Raw genomic sequence first — 24,863 nt, 5'->3', positions numbered from 1 at the left:
ATGCTAAAGAGGCCGAAGTGTGCTGACATGAATGACTAATCCATGTTCTTAATCACCACTATAGTACGGTGCTCTTAGTCACTGCTGCCGTGGAAAACCCAAACTGAACAAAGGGGCAGGGGGAGAGATTGGTGCTGGGCTTTGAGAGGCAAATGTCAGACTGATTAGTAATGAATTTCAGGTCACTTCAGCCTTTATGTGATACTTGGCAGTTTATGGGGATATGCTGCTGTATTTACACTGCTTTAGGCCGTGATTATACAGAAAACTGCAGACCGCATGATGCTGTTGCTGTGCGTCGCCTCGTGGCTTAATAACAAATTGGTACCATGCTATGAATGTGTACATACCTAGCGCGACGTATGCGCAGACACGAACTGCAGGGCGGCAGTCAGGAGAACAGACCTGAGATTTTGTTCTCAGCAGGCGACGGCCGCGTCACATGAGCGGTTCAGCCAATGAGGGCGAACCGCTCACGGCCACGCCTCTCTGTCTCCTCCAGCTGCCTCCTGTCTGTAGTTCACATGCCGCTCGCACACATTGCTATGATGACATCAAGAGACCGTGTGCACGCCGGAGCTGTATTATTGTAGCCTTAGTTTTGCAGCCAGGATACTATAGTGAATAGCCCCCAATTGTCCACATTCAATGTGTTCAGTGGAAGCAAGAAACAAGAAACTACCTAATAACTTGTAGCATTCAAGATTTTTAAGAATAGGCTTTGACCTATTAGTAATCACACACACACACACACACACACACACACACACACACACACACACACACACACACACACACACACACACACACACACACACACACACACACACACACACACACACACACTTCATTATGCTCTCATAGATTGTAATATTCTGCACCAAGATTACTATGCAATCCTATGAAATCTGTGATATTGATTGGGTATGTTCTGTCACCTGGGGGAGCGATGACACGTGTCACATTTGTTCATACACCCCAGTGCTTCTTCAACATACACAGATATACTCTGTATCATTATACAATCAAGTGTGCGCATCATCTCAGATGGGGCAGACAGGAAATCTTTGCCATCGTTGTCCCCTCCAATATGAAATACTGTTTACCTGGCGTACAGTATGTGATCACAGCAGGAATACATGTGCGTGTCTGACAGACGTTGGAGAATATAGTCTTCAGTGAGGTAGCAGATGTAGAGTTAACTAACTGTAAACGTATTGTTAATGTGTTAATGTGTTTATGAATTTTCCGCACAAGCGGAATCGTATCGAGAATGACATGCTGTGCAATTGGATTTTCTTGCATTGAAACCAACAAGGACATTTTATCAAAATCGGGAATTCAGCAAAACATTCATTTACTCTTTACAGTAAATAAAAATACCATTCGTGAGCACATTCACAAGTCTCAGACAGGTCCTGCTTTTTCCAGTTATCTCTTAGCAAACCGTGCTTCTACTGCAGCCAGGGATTCTGGGTAATGACATGCAAATGAGCACAGGGTGTCACCCTTTGCTTCTTAATCCATTTTAACATGGGACCCCTATAAACTTATGCCTGCCGCATTACACAGCTTTTCAGCACAGACTGGGGTAAAGAAGTACAGAGCCAGTAACCCTGCTCACAGACAGCTTTTTGGACCTGTTGGGTCTCATCAGTGTGAGGCTGGTTTCTCTTCAGTAGCCTATATTTACAACTAGCTGATAAACCCAGCGTTGCCCGTGATTGCTGGGGCGGGGGGCGTGGAGGGGCGGGGAAGGTCAGGGAGGGGCGGGGAAGGTCAGGGAGGGGCGGGGAAGGGCAGGGAGGGGGGCGAAGAGGCGAAGGGCAGGGAGGGGGGAGAGGGGGCGAAGGGCAGGGAGGGGGGAGAGGGGGCAAAGGGCAGGGAGGGGGGAGAGGGGGCGAAGGGCAGGGAGGGGGGAGAGGGGGCGAAGGGCAGGGAGGGGGGAGAGGGGGCGAAGGGCAGGGAGGGGGGAGAGGGGGCGAAGGGCAGGGAGGGTGGGGGCGAAGGGCAGGGAGGGTGGGGATGGGGGCGAAGGGCAGGGAGGGTGGGGATGGGGGCGAAGGGCAGGCAGGGTGGGGGCAAAGGGCAGGCAGGGTGAGGGCGAATGGCAGCGGTCTGTGGGAGGGAGCACCGGGGGAGAGGGAGCACCGGGGGAGAGGGTGAGCACCGGGAGAGAGGGTGATGTTTGTCAGGTCCCGCGGAGTGGTGATAGGGGGGGTTCCGTTGTTGCGGGCCAGCCGCCGGGAAGGGCGGGGGGGGGGTCAAGGCCGGGCAGCCGTTGAGGAGGGCGGGGGGGTGAGAGGGTGGATGGGCGAGGGGGGGGGTGGTGTGTGTGTGTGTGTGTGTCCTTCACTCCACCTCATGTGCGGGGGCGGGCGGGCCAAGGGAGCAATGTCATTGGCCTGGCTCAAGGTCCAATGGGATTGCCGCTAGGGACACGGGGAGGGACACAGGGAAACACATACAGACATAGAAACATAAGACGCTTTCACAAATATATAGTAAGATGCAGATATTCAGTGTTACACAAAAATAAACCCTTATCCACCTCCTTAACTGCCGCCCTCCTCCTCCTCCTGAACCTGAGCGTCAAACGACGCCACGGATATCACCAACGTGACGTCGCATGGCGTTACGTTGCCATGGTAACGTAACGTCATTTGGCGCTACGATGAAGCCTTGCCCAGGCAGCAAGACGCTGTGACGTCCGCAGCGTCATTTGAAGGAGGAGGGCATCAGGTAAGGTGGAGGCCACAGCAGCCGCGCCTCCACCGCTGGTCCACCGGCAATGCGCCGGCGACATCTGAATATCTAAGTTATGTATGTCCTTGGAAGTTCAAGGTGTATATCAGGGGCGGGCAATTCCAGTCCTCAAGGACCACCAGGTCAGGTTTTTAGGATATCCTAGCTTCAGCACAGGACTGAGTCACTTATGCTGAAGCAGGGATAGCCTAAAAAAAAAAATATATATACAGTATATGTATGATTTGCTAGTGTAAAAAACCCAGGCTGTTCTTGATCGCTAGCTTCTTAGGTTACCGTAGCAACCTTTAGACAGCAATGGGCTCTAGGAAATGGCAAGAAAAGATCTTTTAAATAAAAAAAATAAAACTAAATGTCGATCAGTGCACATTGTTGCTTTAGAGAAAATCTGTCAAAAATATACATATAGTTGTAAGTTTATAATGAATATGGTTGTGAACATTGCAGCCTGAGGTTACAGTCCGTTTTATTGCCCATATCTTTGCCGTATCTCTTCCTTATCCTGCAGTCTCTCTAATGTGATAGCATGGGGAGAAGGAGCGGCTCAGTGAGTATCAACACTGACTGGCACTGAGAGTTTGAGGCAGGGGAACCTGGTTCAATTCCCGGTGTCGGCTCCTTGTGACCTTGGGCAAGTCACTTTATCTCCCTGTGCCTCAGGCACCAAACACATAGATTGTAAGCTCCACGGGGCAGGGATTGTGTCTGAAAAATGTCTCTGTAAAGCGCTGCGTACAACTAGCAGTGCTATACAAGGACATGCTATTTAGCGAGGGATTATCGCTCGAGATGGTCGAAATTGGTTTAGCCACTTTTTCTTTTTGAATATTCTCTAATTTCAGAATATTCTTTCCTTTTTTTTTCTTCTAATTCTCCAGTATTCTGCAATTTTCCCCCCCAAATGACTGTTTCTGCAAAATGTACCCACAAATGATATTTTTATTTACTACACGGTGGAGGGTTTTTGTCACTTTTTTCTTTTTTTTTTTACCCACCATAACTTTAGTTAATGTTTTTGTTTTTTTTTAAATTATTTTTAATTCAGATGTTTTGCAATTGTTTCATTTTTCTTTTGCTTTTTGCACTGTAAAAGTGATTGAACTTTAGTGCGATGTTATGACAACATCTCATTAGAATTTTCCGTGTCATGATACCGAGCATCCATTATAGGTAATACTATGCACTTGGAAACATGGCGCAACGTAATGCTATTGTCCTTTGAAGATACACGTGATGTTAAGTTTACCTGCCTCTTTGGTGTACTGCTCTACTCAAGGGTCTTAATTATGCATAAACCACAGGGCCCGGTGCAACCACTAGGCGACTGAGGCACCATATTTTGGGGAGTGGTGGCAGAGGAGGGCAGTAAGCACAGGGTGGCAGCATCAGAGGAGGAGGACGACAGGAGCGGAGCAGGGCGGCAGAGGAGGAGGATGTCAGGAGGCAGAGGGAGAAGAGGACAGAAGATCGCGAGAGCAGAGCAGGGCGGCAGAGGAGGACGGCTGGGGAGAAGCGCGCCCCAGCGGTCCGACCCGGACATCTTCACTGACGTCCGTTGTTTGCCACTACTACAGATCCGCTCCTCCCCGGCTGTCCTGCTCTGCTCCCACCATCCTCAGTCCTCTTCTCCGGCCGCTTGATATCTTCCTCCTCTGCTCTGCTCCTGCTGCTCTCTGTTCTCTTCTTCCGTAGTCGTCCTCTTCCTCTGTCGTCTTCTCCACCTCAGACCACCGAAGCCAGGTAGGCATTGCTGATGGGGTGAGAGGTGAAGGAGAGGGTGAGAGAGGAAAAGTGTGAAGGGGGTGAGAGGAGGATTGGGGGGGGGGGGTGAGACAAGAGGATGAGGAGGGGGTGAGAGAGAATGGGGCTATGATTTAATTTTTTTTTTTAAGTCTGAAAGCTCAGGGGGTGGGGGTTGGGGAGGGAGGCTGGCTAAAGGTTCATCTAGGGTGCAGAATACCCTTGCACCATCCCTGATAAATCGGGCTTACTTTTCCTGGCCTGCATACAGTATAAATAGACAGATATAAAAAATAATGTACCAACGTCTGAATTACTTGCAAACTAAGGGACATTTCAAACATTTTGATGGTTTCTGCCTTTGTTTGTCTTTTTACAATACATTTCTCCTTTTTATACCCGTAAAGTGGTCACTATCCAGACAGCTCAGATATCCGTAATTACATCCCACTTATTTACTATTAAATAACTCGAGTATTGTCATAACTCTCTTTTAAATAGTAATATTTGTCTTACTGCAACAAAATTGAAATCAATGTTTCAGCCTTAATGGATTCTGAGTAGTTAATAAACTATTACGGTTTATTAAATAAAAAGAAGTCATTTGCTACAACTAATCTTTGTTAATTCAATAGTAAAATGTTTATTGTACTACTAATCTCAACACAAAGGGAACAGTGAAGTCAAACCGTGACCTTGGAACCATTTACTTGGAGTTAATTAGTCTAAACCAATTACTAGAGATTAGTAGTAATCACATATAATTTTATTATTAAATTAGTAGAAATTAGCAGTTATAATTACATACTGTATTTATTATAAAAGTGGGCAAACATTTCTGAGTGTGGAGGGAGCCAGCATGATGTTAGGATATACTTAGACTAGAGACGGGCGGAAAAAAAATTCCGGTTGGATCCGTCTCGGATCGGTCGGGTCGTTTGGTCCGTGGATCAATTTCAAAAAGGGCGATTTTGGCTTTAAAAAAAAAAAAAAAAAAAAATTCTATTACTGACTATCCACATGGCAGATTAATAATCCGCGGTCGGATTGTCAAAAATCCGCACTCGGATTAATTCCGAGGTGGGAGAGAGGGAGCAGATTTTAACAATCCAGGCAACGGATTTTAGATTCAATATGGAATCCGAGTGCGGATGCTTAAAAATCCACCCGGATTGTGTCCAATGGCAGATTCAAGTGGATTTCTTAGTAACCAATCCAAAAATGGATTTTGGTAGGAGGGACGGATTTTGTCTAAAAAAAAAAAAGGAGGGGAGGAATTCTGGTATTTGTACACATGATTTTTTTTTGCATGTACACATATTACATTATATAGTAACATCGATCCTGAAGGTCTCCAGAATGTAGTGTGGCTTCATCATCATTTTATTGCTCCAAAGTCTTGAACTTGGGAGCACAGTGACGGATTTAACCCTCTACAAAATGATTTGTGTTGAGCCTGATTATTTTTCTTTAGTAAAGCACAAAGGTGCGGTGCCTTGTAATATGAAAATAGCTGGTTCGAGCTGAAATTCGGACCCTGGAAATATAACAATGTCAAGTGATTTTTATGGCATTCTTTAGTAAAAGAAATTGAAAATCTGTTTCACATATGATAAAAAAAAATCCAACGACTGAGTTGTCATTCTGACAAGCGTTGTGTGGCAGGGCACAGTCTACATGAACTGCCTTGCCTAAAATAATATATTGTTCTTTCACAAGGTTGAAGGGTATTTTTGCTCAGAGAACCTCTTATGGGAGGGCTTCAGATTTGAAATCACATCAAGTAAAAATCACTCTATTCATGTTGGGAGAAAAAAACCGAATTCGATCCAGTGTACAGTAGGTCCACTAATACATTAGTGAAATTCATGCTTATTTTTATTTACTGTAGTTACAGGCCGGTCCCGCAGCCCCCTTTTAAAATACATTAAGGGCTGTTAAAGTCAAAGGACCCACATTAAAAAAAAAGATGAAATTCTGGCCACATTGGTGGCATTATATTGGAAAACCTTTGAAGTGGGAGATTGACACACCTCTTATATGGGATTATCACTTCAGATGGACAAACGGGTCGAAATTGGATTAGCCGTTTTTTCTTTATTCTCTAATTTCAGAATATTCTTTTCTTTTTTCTAATTTTCCGGTATTCTGCAATTTTCCCCCAAAATGTACGGTGGAGGGTTTTTTTTTTTTTTTTAACCCACTATAACTTTAGTTAATGTTTTTTTTAATTCAGATGTTTTGCAATTGTTTCATTTTTCTTTTGCTTTTTGTGCATTTACAGTATTTTTTAATATTCTCCTATTTTCGAATATTTGAATATTCTTTGCAATCCTAGGGGCGACTACTTCCGAACTTCAACCGAAGTTATCACGCAGTTAATATAGTATCACGGTGTAATATATCAGTATCGGAAGTTATTGAATGCCAGTGAAAGATAAATGTTGATCCCCAGATTCAAACGCATTAGACGAGCTGGTCATGCCCCTTTCGTACAGGGAGCCAGGGAATGGAATGCCTGCCCAACATCCATCAGAAACATCAGATACCATCCCACTTTCAGAAAACGCCTCAAGACTTGGCTATTTGACACAACCTTGCGGAACCACAATTAATTCTTTGCTCCACCTTTTTGGAGTTTTTAAAAAGTGCATAGGAGCAGAGTTCGCTCTGTGTATGCGCTATACAAGAGATAGATAGATGTTGATGCTGTACCCACAAACATTTGTATTGAAAACCAATTCCAAGCAAGAGGAGATTCTAGATAGCTTGTATCCAAGCAGCTTTTATTTTGCATAAAAGGAGTACATGGTAGTTCAGATAAATTGTCCTGGAACAGGATGATGTATATTTTCTGCTCTCAGGCTGCCAGCACTCCCCAGTGTAAATTGCCAGATTGCTGTTACTAGTGTAACTACTTTCCCTCCCTGGTTTGCCTGTTGCCTAGCAATTAATGCACAGACCCCTGTTGGTTCTCCGAGCAACCCTGGTTGTATGTTTAGTCCTGACTATATCCTGTTTGTACAGACTAGCTTACTACCTTTTGGATCCAGCAGTCTGTGAGTACACATCTTTTACTGCCTCTCCCATACAAGGCATTATTAATTTACCTCTCCCCTACATATGCCAGTTCCCCTCATTTGTTGTTATTGTTTGTTTTACAATAAAAGAACAGAAAGAGAGAAGGACTTAATATGCATCTAAAGGGAGTGAGTTAACTTGCCTGACCCTACCCCTTTGCTACAAGGGGCTAGAGGGCCAGAACATAAATATACCGATATGAATAAGACCCTATATATGAAATAGGGATTTGTGAAAAATCTCTGTGTTTGGTTTGCAAAAAGCTATGAATTTTCCTTAGGATTTTCGCATGCTCCTGTAAATTTTCTCCAAAGCTTACCCTGTGTTTTAGTTTCCATATTTTGCACTTTTAACAATTAATGTAGCAAAATCACCAACATTTGCAGAGTGAGTGAGCTGCCATACAGAATGAATGTCCTTATCTCCTTATATACCACTGACACTAGTTAACATATTCCACTTGTACGTGATTTTAATTATCCAAACATAAACTGGAGCAATGAGATTAGCATTAGAACTAAAGGAAACCATTTTTGGGGGCTGCGAAAAGGTAATTAATTACATGACTCAAATTATTCAGGAACAAACCAGGGAGGGGGCATTACCAAATTTAGTAATATCAAACAATGTAGAAGTAATAAAAAATATTCACGAATGGGAACATTTGGGAAGCCGTGATCACATGGTCTCATTTGAAATAAATTATCAATAAACCGATTACTTGGGTTCAACAAAGACTTTAACTTTAAAAAGGCAGATTTGAATAAAATGAGGAATAATCTAAAAGGAATAAATTGGGATGATGTTTTTGCAGGAAAATGTAGAAGATAAATGGGTAGTCTTTAAAACATTGTTAGAAAAGCACACTTATCAGAGTATACCCTTGGGTAATAAGTATAAAAGTCAAAACCAATGTGGCTAAATAATCAGGTAGGGGAGGAAATGGAAAAGAAGAGGAAGGCGTTTAGATTCTTTAAGTCAGAAGGGACGGAGACATCGTATCAGAATTATAAAGAATGTAACAAAAGTTGCAAAAGGGCAATCAAATTAGGTAAAAAGGATAATGAAAAAAGGATTCCAATAGAAAGTAAGATCAACCCTAAAAAGGCTCTTTAAGTACCTTAATAACAAAAAGATTAGAACAGAAAATATAGGACCCGTTCAGTGTGAGATTGGCAGGCAGATTATTGAAGATAGAGAAAAAGCAGAGGTATCAAACAAATTGTTTGCCTCTGTGTTTACCAAGGAGGAATCAATTGTAAAAAATAGTGCCACAGGAGTAAGCCACAACGTCTATATTAACGAGCAATTGGTTAACTGAGGAAGAAGTGTATAGGTGGTTTGATAACAATTAAAGTACATAGACCACCTAGCCCCAATGGCATACATCCAAGGGCTCTTAAGGTGCTAAGTTCAGTACAGTAATAGCCAAACCATTATATTTAATAGAAAAGTATTCTACTGTATCTCCACAGGCTCAGTAACACAAGATTGGCGTAAAGCAGATGTGGTGCCTAAATTTAAAAAGGGAGCTAGATCACAACCAGGGAATTACAGACATGTAAGCTTGGCACAAATAGTGGGAAAGCCACTTAAAGGCTTAGTATGGGATACTAAACTATGTACAAATATATTCGGGGACAGTACAAGGAGCTTTCAAAAGAATTATTCATCCCGAGGGCAGTACAAATAACACAGGGTCATCCCTTGAGGTTGGAGGAAAGGAGAGATCACCAGAAACAAAGGAAAGGGTTCTTTACAGTAAGAGCAGTTACAGTGCGGAATTCATTACCCATGGAGACTGTGATGGCAGATACAGTAGATATCTTCCAAGAAAGGATGGACATCATTTTAGAAAGGAAAGGTATACAGGGATATAACAAATAAGTAAACACGGGAAGGATGTTAATACAGGGAGAAATCTGATTGCAGTTATTTGGACTCAGGACGAATTTATTTTCCCCCTAATTAGTCACAAGCTCGCTTTCTTATAGTACTTTCTCTCCGCACCTACTTTTTTTCCTGAACTTCACCTTGTTTTTAACTTGTGTGTGTGTTAGAAAACATGCATTTTCTTTCATCTCTATTACAATATGGAGAGAGAAAAAGCAATCCTTTAGAGGAGTCTCTCTCTCTCTCTCTCTCTCTCTCTCTCTCTCTCTCTCTCTCTCACACACACAATATGTAGCTACAGTATAACTATATATGTTAAATATATAACTGTATACGCATAGATTTTAATTTTTTTTCGATTACAAAAAGTGTTAAATCAGTTACATTTGCAGTTACATCTTAAGTGGACGGCCCCTTTATTGCTGGATTATATATATTGTAGTTTACATTCAAATAATTATTTTTCTTTCATGGAGTTCAGCTTATTTTTCTTACAAAACCCCACTGCTAATAATAATAGAATAATTAAACATTTGAACAGTTTAAGCGATTAAATGATGAAATCCCAGGGGCCAAAACTTGTGCCATCTACTTTATTACATTTGAAATCTGGCTTTGTTCCTCTTTGTAAAGAAAGAAATGCTACAGAATGTTGCCTGCACGGCTTAAAACCCGAGAATGGTTTATTTGTGAGACGTGAGCTGCAGCCTCTCATATATTGATCAACAGAATCAGTAAAGTTTCCCATTGCTCTTTGAAGTTCTTTTCATGCTATTATTTCTTACATAATGCAAAAATTAATGTCTGGGGATTAAAAAGCAACAATTTCCTGCTGAGGCAGGATGCATCCATTAGCTTAATTTGCAGCTATTTACCGAAGATTGCCATTGTTGGGAAACTAACTCTTTTTCTGCTAGAAGAAAATACAGTGGCAGTTGATTGGGGCACTCAACGACTCGGGGGCCCTGTTTCTCCCGCATTCCGGCAGCAGGGCACAAATTGAAGCCTACCATTAGACCAGGGCATGGTCTGTCAAACCACCTTCTCATTCTGTGCCCAGCCCATGGAGCAAAGCTTGGTCCCTCTATTAATCAGACTGGACCAGTCAGCGACTTCCATGGCAGCTCCCTCTCTCTCCCATTCAGTACTGCAAGACCTAAATAACTGGCGGTGAGTTACTGACAGTCCCAGGCTGATATACTGTAGCGAGATAAAGCAGGACGCAGAATGAGGGGGAGTGGAATAGAAGGGATACAATGATGAACTCTGATGCAATAAAATGTACCGGGACCAGTGATACCCTTTTATAATCAGAGCCCCCCTCCTTTCAGTCAAATGTTTCCACCGAGCAACATTATAACGGAGATGTCCCCAATGTACTGTAATGTCATATAATGGGGTGATCTGGTTTTATATGGTGATAATGGAAAGTATAAGAAACAGGGCTCCACAGAATTTTCAAGACAAATTTATTGCCAACAAATTGACTGACGTTTCGGCCACAATTGGCCTTTCTCAAAGCAGAATGGCATTATGCCCTGTTTCGCATACTTTCCATTGTAAGCTGGATCATCACAGAGAATCCTGAACCAGGAGCACCGCTAGTTGTATCTTTTTTATTATTGTCATGCGGTGTGCAGCTTTGTCCCTTTAGTAGCTATTTATATGGTGGTAAGCATTGGTCCCTGTACATTTTACTGTATCTGAAGAAAGGAGAACGTATAGACCCAAAACATCTCCATTTCTTGTGATGGGCTACCCTTGATCCCCGGATCCGATCTGCCTTGCGCCTGTATGGGAGATACGGTCTGTGTTCAGTGTGACGTGTCTATGAATGCTTTATATAGACCACAGTTTTGATGATATATTTTATGTTTACGTAAGCTATGTAGCTACATTGGATTAAATTACATTTTGCGTGCATTTTTCAGTTGCTTTATTTATTATTGTTTGCTCAGTAACTGATTTGTCTCAGATGTTTATTGTGGGATATTCCGCCAGCTTTTTTGCACTTTCAACTACAATCAAATATATATATCCCCTGAACAGCACTCTAACATACACAACATGTATCAATTTTTTTTATTAATCACATACACATAAATGGTTAAAATGAGGGGCAGTGGTGACCTACAAAGCTGATATAGGTAGGTCACCACTGCTCCTCATTTTAACCATTTATGTGTATGTGATTAATAAACTTTTTTTGATACATTTTGTGTATGTTAGAGTGCTATTCAGGGGATTCTTTTTTTCTGTGTTCGTTTTCATATATTTCCCTTCCCCAGCACCGCCAGCAGTGTTTGTTATTCACACTTCACCCAACTGGTTTTAGCACACTTCATTTTACTGTAGGTCTGTGCAGGTTATTTTTGTGTTTCAAATATATATATGTATATGTATATGTGTATATATGTATATATATAAAAGTATACATTACCGCATAGCAGCAAAAAGGGAGACAGCACTCAGGTGAATGAAAATAAATGTATTAAATACAGCACAATTACTTGAACTATCTTATGATCACATTCTTTTTAAAATATAGTGCGGTCCTCATAACCAGTCCATTGGGATCTGCACAGCATTAATGATTGAGACAATGGACTGGTTTAACCCTTGTAATTTTTGTAATGGACGTTTGTTATTAACCTTTTAATTGTTTTATTGGTGTATGCAAATTCCCTTGCTATAAATACTGTGGGGCCACAACCAATGGGTAACCCCTGATGAAGTCATCAAAGATGACGAAACGCGTAGGGCGTGGCTAAGGCAGAGGAGACACTTTCAATTGCCTGCTACTACTGTGTGTTCTGTGGCTGGTGGTGCATACCTGCAGGTAAACAGGAGGCAGGAAATCTCTGCGGTGGTGTGGGGAGTGTCAGGACAGGCACACAGTGAATCTTCAGTGGTCAGCGCCTCCAGTCCAAGAGGATCCTGAGGGTGCACGATGCACCTCATGGACACTTCTTCCTTTACTAACCATGCTTCAAGGACTACACCAGTTGTTGCTTTGACTGAAGATTATTGGCAGTATATCAGGTACATTCACTGGATCATTATCACTGTACCCTATCCCTCCTTGGAATAGGCCTCAGTCACTTCTCAATTTGAAGACTTATCTTCATGTCTGATTACTCTGGCATCTATTCCAGAAGACTCCTTTCACTCTGATGTCTAACCCAGAACATCTTCACTCTCTGATGGCTATCCCAGACAAGACCCTTCTCTTACTCCTTTCACTACACTGTATAGATGAGAACACAACCCCCCTTCCTTCTCTAGGGAGTGGCTAGTGAGCCGGCCTATTATTGTCATACACCCCCCCTTACTCCAATGAGAGGCCACTCATAACTCTATTGCTCCTCCCTGCTGAACAATATAACATCACACACTGAACGTTAGAACAGACCTCATAGGAATCATGCCCACACTGCCCACACCTTATGGGGACTTACAATGGGGAAAGCGCCTATTCTCTCCATCTTTACCCAGCTAACCCAATGCCAGCCGGTGGGCAGGCTCCACAAAGTCAAAAGGTGTCCCCACAGGGTGCCCTTTGTTCTCCTCACCCACCAAATGGTCTTCCCACCTCTGGACATCCTCTCCTCTTTGAACTACGGACTCTATACAGACATGCCGGCGTCTATGCTGATGCCCTGGCTGACTGTATAGAGCCGTTTAGTAATTGTAAAACATCTTATAAAGTACACTTTAACAAAGAATATATTTTGGGGAACCTTATACTTATATGGGAAATGGTTTGGGGATATTTGGGCTCGAAATCCAGGCGTCTGGGGGACACTGGGTAGCCCTGGTGTAATTCACCCCACGTACCGGCAAATCATGCCTGCTCGCTGAGGGCAATTAAATGGCTACCGGTAACTTTGGCCCCCGAACTCCTGCAAACAAAATAATTGCATTTCCACCCAAATATAACCCCTAAAACTGACGCATAAGAAATCTCACAGTTCTAGGGCCAAGGGAACATGAAAACAGAAAAAAGCTCTTCACTTTATTTTCCACATGTATAATCCCTGGTCCCTGGTTTACGGAGCTACCAGGGACCCCACGGTTCCAGAGGTAACCAGAGGGCTTAACCTTTATTGTATAGCCTGGTTACCCACTCGCGTCACAGTGACCTTGGGCAAGTCACCTTGAAGCCAATGGGAGTTTCCATGCGATTGAGCCCCGATCAGCACTATGGCAATTGATTGAATCACCCCCCCCCCCTTCGTCACCACACATAAGATCGTAAGCTCTTTGGGCAAGAGACTAATCAAAATTCTGTGCTGTATACATCGCTCTGTACACTACCAACGCTATGCAATAAAATACTCTATATGATATTAGAGTGAGAGAAGCAGAGGCCGCATGAATAAAACATTGCAGAATAAGTCAAACGTTATCCTTATCAGTAAATTCTTCTCATGCACCGGTTACACCCTCAGGATGCTTCGCTTCCCCTCACGCTCTGACACATGTCCTCACATTTCATCTGACATTTATTTGCAACCTTTTCAGTCCCCCCCCTGTGATCTTCATCTGTTAGGATGGAGCCCGTAAGGCTCACGCCAGCCTTGCCCTTGGTCACAGATGGGCTTTCATTTGCCAGCCACCTGTTATCTTTTGGATTTCTGTTTTGCTAACTGATCCAGAAAGAGTAACACCCCCCCCCCCCAAAAAAAAGTATTCCAACAACATCTGCCCCTTTTTCACAGGATCCGTGGTAACATTTACACCTCCGTCTCCGTCTCCCTATTATGCAGTTGCAAAGTGAAATGAAGCCACTTGTTGACCATTGGTTTCCACACGGGGATCGCTATATGCACAGTGATGTGCATAGTGGAGTTTACAGTGTAAATTGCCCTAAAATGATTGAAATCCCACGTGTGAGCACATTCACATGTCTCAGACAGGTCTGCCACCCTGCCTTTCCCCATTATCTCTTAGCATACAGTGCTTTCACTGCAGCAAGGGATTCTGGGAAATCACACACAAATGAGCACAGCACAGCATGTAAACCTTCTGCTTCTTATCCATTTTAACATGGAGCCCTATAAGTGTATGCCTGCCGTATTACACAGCTCTTCAGCACAGCCTGGGTTACAGAGGTACCTAGTCCATAAACCTACTCAGAGACAGCTGTTTTGGGATCCCATCAGTGTGAGGCTGGTTATACTGGCTTTGCAATATGAAGCTGGGATAGTTTTCAACCACACATTATATAAATTATGGTGAGTAAAAAAAAAGTGACCCAAACCCTCCACCGCACAGTGTGCAGCCGAGGCTGCAGGGGAAGCGACGTATGCAAACAGATAAAAGTGGAAAGCACGTGAATGTGCTCCCAAGTTATACTCTATTTCCTGCACACTGTACGGTGGAGGATTTTGTCAGTAGTAGCAGTAGATATATTATATGTCTCGTGGAACAGAAAAGTGTGCTCTGGTGCAGAGGTTTGCAAACTGGGGGACGCAAGGGCGGGGGCGGTCACGTAGGTCTCACGCTCTCCCCCAAGACATTTAAGTTAAATGCCAGGGGGATCGCGCGAGGCCTCTGTAACTAACTTACCTTGGCTTCCAGCTGACGCGTCATCATGGTAACCTGGCATCAAATGATGCCGCAGGGTTTTTAACTCAATTTGTCACCCAGTAACATACCCCAACATATCTCAGAATATCACGACATCCCCGCAGTATTGAAAGACAGCATTGGTGCATGTGGGAGATGTTGCGTTCTTCTCAAGGATGCCTTCTTTCTACCCTCTTTGTATCTAAAGCCCTCTCCCGCCTTAAACCTTTTTCACTGACTGCCCCACACCTCTGGAATGCCCTTCCCCTCAGTACCCGACTAGCACCCTCTCTATCCACCTTTAATACCCACCTTAAGACACACTTGCTTAAAGAAGCATATGAATAGCACTGTGGATATTCTGAACACATGATACATAAAGCTTGGCCCCCTGCAGATGCACTTACCAGAACTCCCTCCTACTGTCTCTGTACGTTCTCCCTACCTACCAATTAGATTGTAAGCTCCTCGGGGCAGGGACTCCTCTTCCTTAATGTCTAACGCACTGTATTCCCATGATCTGGCTCCTATCTGGAGCGCTGGCTCCTGGCTGCGGTGGGGGAGGGCGGGGGTCGAAGTGTAGCGTGGTCTGTCTGCAGCATTTCAGGGTGCGTACCTCCCTGGATCAGAGAGCCCTCAGACTGCTGTAATCCAGCCTGCTCTCAGGCTGAGATTAACCAGCTCCCTGCTGGACTCAGGAGGTACACATATGTTTCCCGTGCAAAGCTCTTAGACAGGGTAACCACCCTGTCACAGTGCAGAATGTCACAACGTACAGTATCACACCATGTCTCCACAGAGGGAACAATAAAGACTGCTACATCTATTCATAAACCCTACATTAATGCCCAAATTCACTAGGAGCTGTTACTGGATCTAGGCACAAGAATACTGGAGGAGGCCCATCTAATCTGGTAGCAGTTTATAAAGGCCAAACCGTTCATCTCTGGCCCATTACCCTTCCCCTTTGGGTAGGGTATGCTAAATGTAGACTAAAGTATTCAGAATAATGCTAAATTCTGTAAAATGCATACATTTGTGATCAGATATGGCAGGAATCATTACCCACTGAAATGATGCTGGAGAGCAGATTTAATGGTTTAACTTGATACAGATGCGTTTAACCACACAGGGAACCCATGAGACTAAGCCGGGGCGTGTCTAGGGCTTATATTTTTTGGTGGGTGTTATATACAGAACAATCATAGCCGTTTTATCTCAGCTTCTGCAATTCAATCTACTGGGAAGCGATTTCTCTGTCCGTGATGCCTCCGAGCCTGAGATCAGAAGCTTCCATGATATAGGAGAAGAGGATTTTCAGTATATTACATAGGAGCAAAAGAGAATACGGATTGATTGGGCTGTCCAATTATTATATGATATCTACTGTAGGAATAGATTTTTTTTAAATTACCAGAGAAATAGTTGCATACCTTACAGTACCATTAACATTACTTGTTAACTTTCTCTTTGGGGGTACTTTATTTCATATTACTTGTCTTTCTGAACACCCGTTCACTGAGCTCCCTGCCAGTGCTTGTGTCCAGACCTGCGCCTCACTAGGGGGCTTTCTCTTTGATTTCTGACATTTGACGGCTGGTCAGATCCTTGTCGCAATCGCAGAACCCAGGAGCCTGACCGTCTGTGGTTCTCAGGTTCAATGGACATTAGACTTTCTACTTCTTTTTAGGAATTCTTCCTTTCCCCTGCGCAGAACGACCGCTTTGCTGAGGTTTCTCTAGAGCAGCGGTGGCCAACTCCAGTCCTCAAGAGCCACCAACAGGTCAGGTATTAGGGATATCCCTGCTTCAGCACAGGTGGCGAAATCAGTCTTTGACTGAGCCACCGATTGAGCCTCCGTTGCTGACTCAGGCATATCCTTAAACCTGACCTGTTTGTGGCCTTTGAGGACTGGAGTTGGCCACCCGCTGCTGTAGAGTATTATAAAAATCAGCACAAGCTTGTACACAACCACGCTCCTCATCTTACGCTTCAGCAAATAGTCTTTTACTTTAAAGCAGCCTTCCCTGCTAAAGTCTAATAAAATAAAAAAATGAGTTCTGAAGCAGGCGGCCCCCTTAATTAACCACATGAACTTCAGCTCTGGGGACCTCCTGGTACCCAAGATACTTAGCTCAGTAGGTGCTGCTGTTACTTCCTGGTTCCTAAATCGGATGTGGCAAACGGACCAATAGGAAGCCATGACATGATATCTTGACTTAATATTGGCCGGCGGACCACAGAAGATTTAAACCTCCATTTTGTTTGACCAGCCAAATCAGGGGTTGGTACTGGGGGCACCTTCAGAGGTAAGTATTTCAGGAACAAAAGGGTCCACACAGCTGAAATTAACACGGTTCAGCCCTCGAGAACCCCCTGCCCCAGGACATACCTTTAATACTGTAATGGGACATGATCTTATAATCCGGACAAACATCTCTGGTGTGATGAGAATTAACAGGGATATTATTAGAAAACTGTTTACTTAACAGAAGAAAGTTATACCGTTTGCTCTGGCTCAGTGAAAACCAGCGTTGGCATTTGAAATGTTAGCTCATAACATTAGTATGTACCTTCTCACTGAGCCCATATCACAACTGTCAAGGTCCAGACGCTCCCTACGGGAAGCTCAGTCAGGCATGAGGCCAGTGTGACACTTCCAGGTCAGGTTCCTCCAGGTATCTGGAGGACGCTGTGATGTTTGCCAAATACTCTACAGCCCTGAGTGAGCTGGAAGTGCGGAATACATGCCAGTAAAGACATAAAACCTTACTTTAACGCAGCATTTCACTTAAATCCTACATATGTTTTTAAAATAGACAGATGGGGCAAAATTGGAGTAAAATGCGTTGGTACACAGGTGTAGGGTTAAAATGCCCCGTTTTTACGCCATTATTTTCCTTGATTCATACAGCTGCCTACAGATTTTCCTCTGCTCCTGGGTTTGCCATCTTTTGTCTGACCTTCCTGGTGTTTTTTGTATTATAGCTGGAGCAGGAGACTCAGTCCCCGTGCTGCTGCCTTCTCCTTGTCTCTGAGGACAGTCATCAATTGTTCTGTCAGGTGAGTGCACACACATCACACAATAACACGATACAATGCAGCTCAGTGGTCAATATATTTATGTTTGAGAACAAAGAGAAAAGTACAGCTAAAAAGAACCATCAGCAAACTTTTACAGATTTTCCACACAAAGCCAATATAATACTGAAAAATGTACAATAAACAGTTATATCTCAAGATAGATATTCCTTAGTGAGAAGTGTCTTCACACATGTATGAGAAATGTTCCACTTTTCCTGCACATGGGCTATGTACATATATGATATTGCTGGTAGAAGACACACACAGCTCAACTCCGTTACAATGCGAATCCGCTTATAACGCGATGCAAGTGTGGCTCCCAATTTTCATATTTATGAATACTTTAGAACACTATTATTGGTGTCTTAAATACTTTATTGTACAATGCATACAATTGTACATTATTTCTAACGCGATCCGCTTATACCGCAAAGTGATTCTTTGGACTCCAAGCGCAGCGTTATAAGGGGGTTGAGCTGTATGTTGCACAGGGAGGATCCAATATCGATAACATTTGATTAGATTTAGTCAGATCCATACATAGAACAAGCCTACATGAAGGTGACATCTGTTGCTGGCAGTGCTGTATGAGGGTTGGCTTGTTTGTGAGCTCCCACAAATTGGACGATTTACCCCAAAGTGGAAGTACAGGTAACTGACAGCCAGTAGACAGTTTTCTGCTCCTGTTTACATATGTTTGTGTCTTGTATACAACAGGTTGTCCATATCTTAGTTACTTCCTTGTATACAGCTCTCTTTTTCAACATTTTACCCCTTTGAGTGCCCGAGGGGCCTCAGGGCTGCTGTGACCACAGGGTCACATGATTGCTCCGCTACTGATGATGTAACAGAAGGGGAGGAGTTATCCTCCTTTCATCCGCCATCTCTTCAGATTGAGTCGTGCAGGACGTGATTTCCACTAAGAAAACAAGCATTGTTTTGGAGACATACAGTAGCTACTACATCATGGGTCACCCAAGGTGCCAGAAGCCATGATGAACTACCTACAGTACATCGCAAGGCACTCAAAGGCCATAACTTCCTGTCAATCATGCCCAACGTCCTGACAAGCTTCCTAACAATTATGTACAACGTGCTGTCAAACTTCCTGTCAATCATCCAAACTTCCGGTCAAATTTCCTGGATGAAATAGCATGTTAGCTAGTCTCTCAAATGGCTGTTTCAAAACAATGGCCCTTCCCCACTAGTGCATTGGGTATGTCTTGCTGCAACGTGCCAGTGTGTGTGTGTATATATATATATATATAATATATATATATACATATACACACACACCCCTATCTGACCCCGGCTGCAGGGATAGTGTTTACAGTTAACTGGAGGTGGATATAATACAGTCTGTGTACAGTGACAGGGTTTTTACCTGCTCACAAAGGTGTTGGTTCAGCGTTTACTTTAATCCTCTCAGGGTGTCATTGCTGAGTCCGTGCTGTAATCAAGGACTTAATGAAAGGAAAAGAGAAAGGCGCCAGAAACTTTTAACTTGAGTCTTTATTTACAAAGCAGCATATCCATAACAGGACAGGTTTTCCTCACAGTCTGAGATTTGGCACCCTAGCTTCCTCTAAGGCTACCGGCAGGTGATACTCACTCTCCTTAGAGCTCTTGCGTACCGAGGGCTGATCAGGGGATTTAACCCTGGTGGCTCCTGGCATAGGGAAAAGGGAGACCAAAAAGCGCACCAGCACAAACGGAGCAGGAAGAAACCAGAACAAAAAAATGATTAAAAGGGCACTTTAATGTGGCAAAAGACCCATCCAATGCATTTCGAACGTCGCAGCGTTCTTTTTCAAGGATTCTGGCATAGGCCCACTCTCTAGCAAGCTAGATTAAAGGAACCACCCCTTCTAATAGCTTAGATTACTCATTCACAGAAAAAAGATAAGGTGCAAAACAGCGCTAATAATGTTAATTAAATAAATGTTCAGGCAGCCAGGTGGATGACTGGTAGTACAACCAGTCAGGGAAGCAAATGAGAAAAAAGGTTAAACCGGCGCCAAAGGGGGGTAAATACCAGACCAGTGGAGGGTGTGACAGTCCAAATACAGTCCTTGGGATGCTGAATAGTGATGATTTTCAACTCAGCAGTGCATATGTGGAAAAAGAAAAGAAAAGAAAAAGATAATGGTGCAGTAAATCAACATCCCTTGAAAAAGTACGCGCATGCGTACGAAACGCGTTGGGAAGTTCCAAGTTTTTAGAGTGTTTCACTGTGTGGAAGAAGTCTGCAGTTCCAAAGGAGAAATCTGCAGTCTCCGAAAAGTGTTTTAAACCGAGGTGCGGCGACATTGCGGCTGCTGAGGAGGACTGGAGGACTGGAGACCTGTGAGCCGGTGGAGAAATTACAACGGAGGTGACGTCACGTCCGCCCAGAGGTCCCGTCATCTGAGTCACCAGCCTGGCATCCCAGTCACGTGTAGACGCCAGCCCAAGTGCTCCGGTCGCCATCTTGAGAGCCCAGCTGCACGCACCAGATCATTGCCTGTACCCTTCCAGCATTCTGTGAGTAGGGTTGTAATTTTACCCCTCCGGATGCGGTTCATGCACTTTCCACATCAATAAATTGCTTTTTATTAATATTTAGGCCGTGCTATTGTTTCATGTTTGTATGTCCAGTTTGTTGATTGTCATTATCTGTGCATCTTCCCCCCCCCCCCCCCCCCCCCCCTGTGTTGATTTACTGCACCATTATCTTTTTCTTTTCTTTTCTTTTTCCACATATGCACTGCTGAGTTGAAAATCATCACTATTCAGCATCCCAAGGACTGTATTTGGACTGTCACACCCTCCACTGGTCTGGTATTTACCCCCCTTTGGCGCCGGTTTAACCTTTTTTCTCATTAGATTACTCATTACTCGGGGTCCAAATTCTAGCGGGCCCCCCTAATTATGGGAATTTGTCCTAAACTGGGAAACCAATAAAGGTGTTGTGGCTGTTTTACCGGCTAGACTAGCCTGGAGACCTCTCTGGAATCCTCCTGGATCTTACAGGATCCTACTGATGTTACATAGCATCTGGTCATAAAAGGGTGGATCCCCACCTTTTATAGCTAGGGTGTGGCCAACAGTTTGCCCCCAGGGAGAAGGAGCGGCTCAGCGAGTAAAGACACTGACTGGCACTGAGTTTGAAGCAGGGGAGCCTGGCTCGATTCCCGGTGTCGGCTCCTGGTGACCTTGGGCAAGTCACTTTATCTCCCTGTGCCTCAGGCACCAAAAACATAGATTGTAAGCTCAACGGGGCAGGGACCTGTGCCTGCTAAATGTCTCTGTAAAGCGCTGCGTTCAATTAGCAGCACTATACAAGAACAAGCTATTATTATTATTAATATTATTATTATTAGTATCTGGGAAGAAATACCTGTTGCCACTTGCTCACACTACTGAGCATGTGACCTTCTGGCAATGTGCAGAAGTCACGGGGCCCAGCATGCACCTGAAGGGAAACATTTAGATCAGGCCTGCACAACATGCGGCCCGCCTGGCCTCTCTGTGCGGCCCGCGATGACTCCGGTCGGGCGACAGTTAATGAATTAAATTTTAAAAAAAAGTTTGAAAAATGGCGGCGATTCCCCTCACGGCGCGCATGCGCAGGGCCCGCTCCCTCCCTCCCCCCCCCGCTCGCAACGTGGGACGGAGTGGGAAGTAAAACAGCCAGCTCCTCTGCGGCAGAGGATTGGATGACTGTGGTGGAGCGTGCTGTGCGCGCGCGCGCCCTCAAGTGCCCCCAACTCGCAAGTAAAGTCGAAGTCTCTACTGCAGCCAGGTACATGTCACTGCCTCACCTGGTGCTGTCCTGTCCTCCATTGCGGTGCCACGCTGCTCACTGAGTCTCACTCTGTCAGTCGTGTGTGTGTATGTGTGTCCCCTAGAAATTATACATTCTTTTGATTTGAGTTGCAGGGGGGGGGAAGAAGGATGTGAGTTGCAGGGAGCAGAAGGATGGGAGGTGCAGGGGGGGAGAAGGATGTGAGGTGCAGGGGGGAGAAGGATGTGAGGTGCAGGGGGGGAGAAGGATGTGAGGTGCAGGGGGGGAGAAGGATGTGAGGTGCAGGGGGGGAGAAGGATGTGAGGTGCAGGGGGGGAGAAGGATGTGAGGTGCAGGGGGGGGAGAAGGATGTGAGGTGCAGGGGGGGGAGAAGGATGTGAGGTGCAGGGGGGGAGACGTATGTGAGTTGCAGGGGGGGTATTGTGTGTTTGATGTGGAGGGGGAGAGATGGGGGTATGAGAGATAGATGGGGAGTATCGCAAAGGTTGATAGTGAGGAGTTCTGGGGGAGATATATGAAGTGCTGGAGGAGAGATGATGATGATGATGTTGATGATGATTTGCAGCCCAAACTTTTTTTCCTTGGAGCAGTTCGGCCCTTCTCGCTTTACGAGTTGTGCAGGCCTGATTTAGATACTAAATAGTAGCCACTTCTACTTCCTCACATAGCCTTGTAAGGGCTGTTTAACCCTGGCACTGCTGCAGCTACCAGGGCTGACATGCAGTGCAAGGGGATTTTAGCAAGGGTGCTACATACATATGTACATACATACATACATATATTATAGAAACAAAAAAGAGCGCAGGCACACTAGTGTATTCAAGTAAAACAATTTAATAGGACTGGACAAGTATAAAAATGCTCACTCACAAGTGACGCTAGGAAACAGGCAGGTTTTGAGACAATTTCAAGCTCCGTCTCAGCAGGGGACTCCACGTGGTTGCTGGTGTGCTACCCGGCACTCCACACTGACCGCAACCGGATGTGGGATGTTTGCACTGTGTTGCCTCCGATTCGGCTCTAGAGATTCCTCCACAGAATGTCCTGGCTGGCGATGGTACATGCTGGTACTTGCTGCTAGTAACCCCTGCTTTCTCAGCTCTCTGCCTCACAGCTGACACTTAGTGATGTTTCAATTTAGACACACAAATGGCACCCAATAGACTGCACTAATAAACCTCTCTTGGATCGCCGTGAGTGCTCGCTGTCGTTTATGAAAAGAAAAGGAAAAAATATATATATATTTGGAGTGATTGGGAAAAGGACAGTATAATGCTGCAATCTAATAGATGAGTAAGAGGGCGGCGCCACCATCACTACTACCACTGCTACTAAGTAATACCGTTTTTGCCCGATTTTATAAGGAGAGTTTTTTTTTCCCAATAAAGTAACGTTGAAAAGCGCACACTCGCCTTATAATCGGGCTCCGCTCATTTTCGCTGCTGCTAACACACTGTTCCATCTGCGCATGCGCAGGCGGCTGCTGTGTTGATGGCTTACAGTACACAGGACCAAAAGGAACGCATGCGCAGACAGAACATGGCTCCTCTAATCAGCAGCTTAAAATGCAAAAAGTGCACAGCATTAATGAGGGAAGGCGCTTGGGCTGATTAACCAACTGGCAGAGCAAATAAGCGGGTAGATATACATTAATAGGAAACGTGGCTTAATTATGTTTACAGAGAACTCTGGCTCACTGATACACACAATGATGATCTGACCTTCCTCTGTGTTCACACTGCAAAGTTACCTGGAACATTTCCTGTGTGTCATTCAGTCCGGTACAATACAAGGTTTTGGTCACATTGTTTACTTGTCGCAGAATAAGGAAAACTGTTTTCTTTCCAGCTAGTATTGAAATGAAGTGGTCGACTTATCTTCAGGGTCACCCTATAATCGGGCAAATACGGTACATTCTTGGTACTGTACCTAATTTAGGAGAGCCTGATTCTGTCAAATAGGGATCCTGTACAATGAAGTGTGTGATGAGGAGGAAGAAGGACTGCACAAACAAATGCTATACATCAGGAGTCGGACTCTTCAACCAGCTTCCAAAGGGCCACAAGGATATCGTATTGTCATTTTGGATACATTTAAAGACTTACAAATGATTATAATTCAAACCTTTTACAGGCGTTTATAACATCTGTACCATATTACCTTCGCGTACAAGTGAGTTTCCAATGTAAAACATGGCACTAAGTTATGTAGGAAGCCACAATGAAATGAGCAGAAGCAGACAGTCCAATGGCCACTCTAAAAGCCTCCATTGGCCGTAAGTTGAAGAGTCTCATTACACCTTCCATTCCTCTTTACATCAGTTTAACACTTTGTAACAGGAATTCCGAGGAGGTTCAGGATAGAGCAAATTAAAGGATGCAAAAAAGCGTTCTACTTCAGGTGTGCACCCAAACCAGCAGTTCACATTTTAAAACATAAGACGGGACACAGAAATACATTAGGTTCATTAGCACAAAAGACATATTCAAAAAAAGGTTACAAAAGACCATGTTACCCTGTTTTTAGAGAATTATTTGAAATATATATATATATATATATATATATATATGTGTGTGTGTATATATATATATATATATATATATATATATATATATATATATATATATATATATATATATATATATATATATATAAATATAATGTATAATGTATATATATATGACAAGAAATTAATGCACACACCGAAAACACCACACTTGCGCACATATGGGTGCTGAAACATATAATGCTATTCCTTGATTGTGCAGCTCTGTGTCTGAGGTCCCACACACGATCCTCACAACGGGAATACAAGAAAAAAAAAGAAGTGACCCAAGCGCAAATAAGAAAGATATAACAAACTGACTAAATAAGTGAATGGTGCAAATACAAATTGAGAGAGATATCTCTAAGAGAATCCAGAATTGGTCGGAACCTGGGG

At 43.9% G+C, this 24,863-nt stretch overlaps 1 protein-coding gene across 1 annotated transcript in view; it reads left to right on the top strand.

Moving 5' to 3' along the window:
- Window positions 1-24,863, top strand: part of PDE2A (phosphodiesterase 2A) — an 818,679-nt gene that overhangs the window by 596,826 nt on the left and 196,990 nt on the right. Inside the window, exon 10 of the mRNA XM_075593270.1 lies at window positions 18,040-18,114. Coding sequence (XP_075449385.1) covers window positions 18,040-18,114 — 75 coding nt within the window. The remainder of the gene's footprint in view (window positions 1-18,039; window positions 18,115-24,863) is intronic.

This window comes from Ascaphus truei, chromosome 3, assembly GCF_040206685.1.
Source record: "Ascaphus truei isolate aAscTru1 chromosome 3, aAscTru1.hap1, whole genome shotgun sequence".
Classification (NCBI taxonomy): Eukaryota; Metazoa; Chordata; class Amphibia; order Anura; family Ascaphidae; genus Ascaphus; species Ascaphus truei.
Note: the sequence above shows the minus strand (reverse complement) of the source record. Positions and strands in the feature narration are given on the sequence as shown.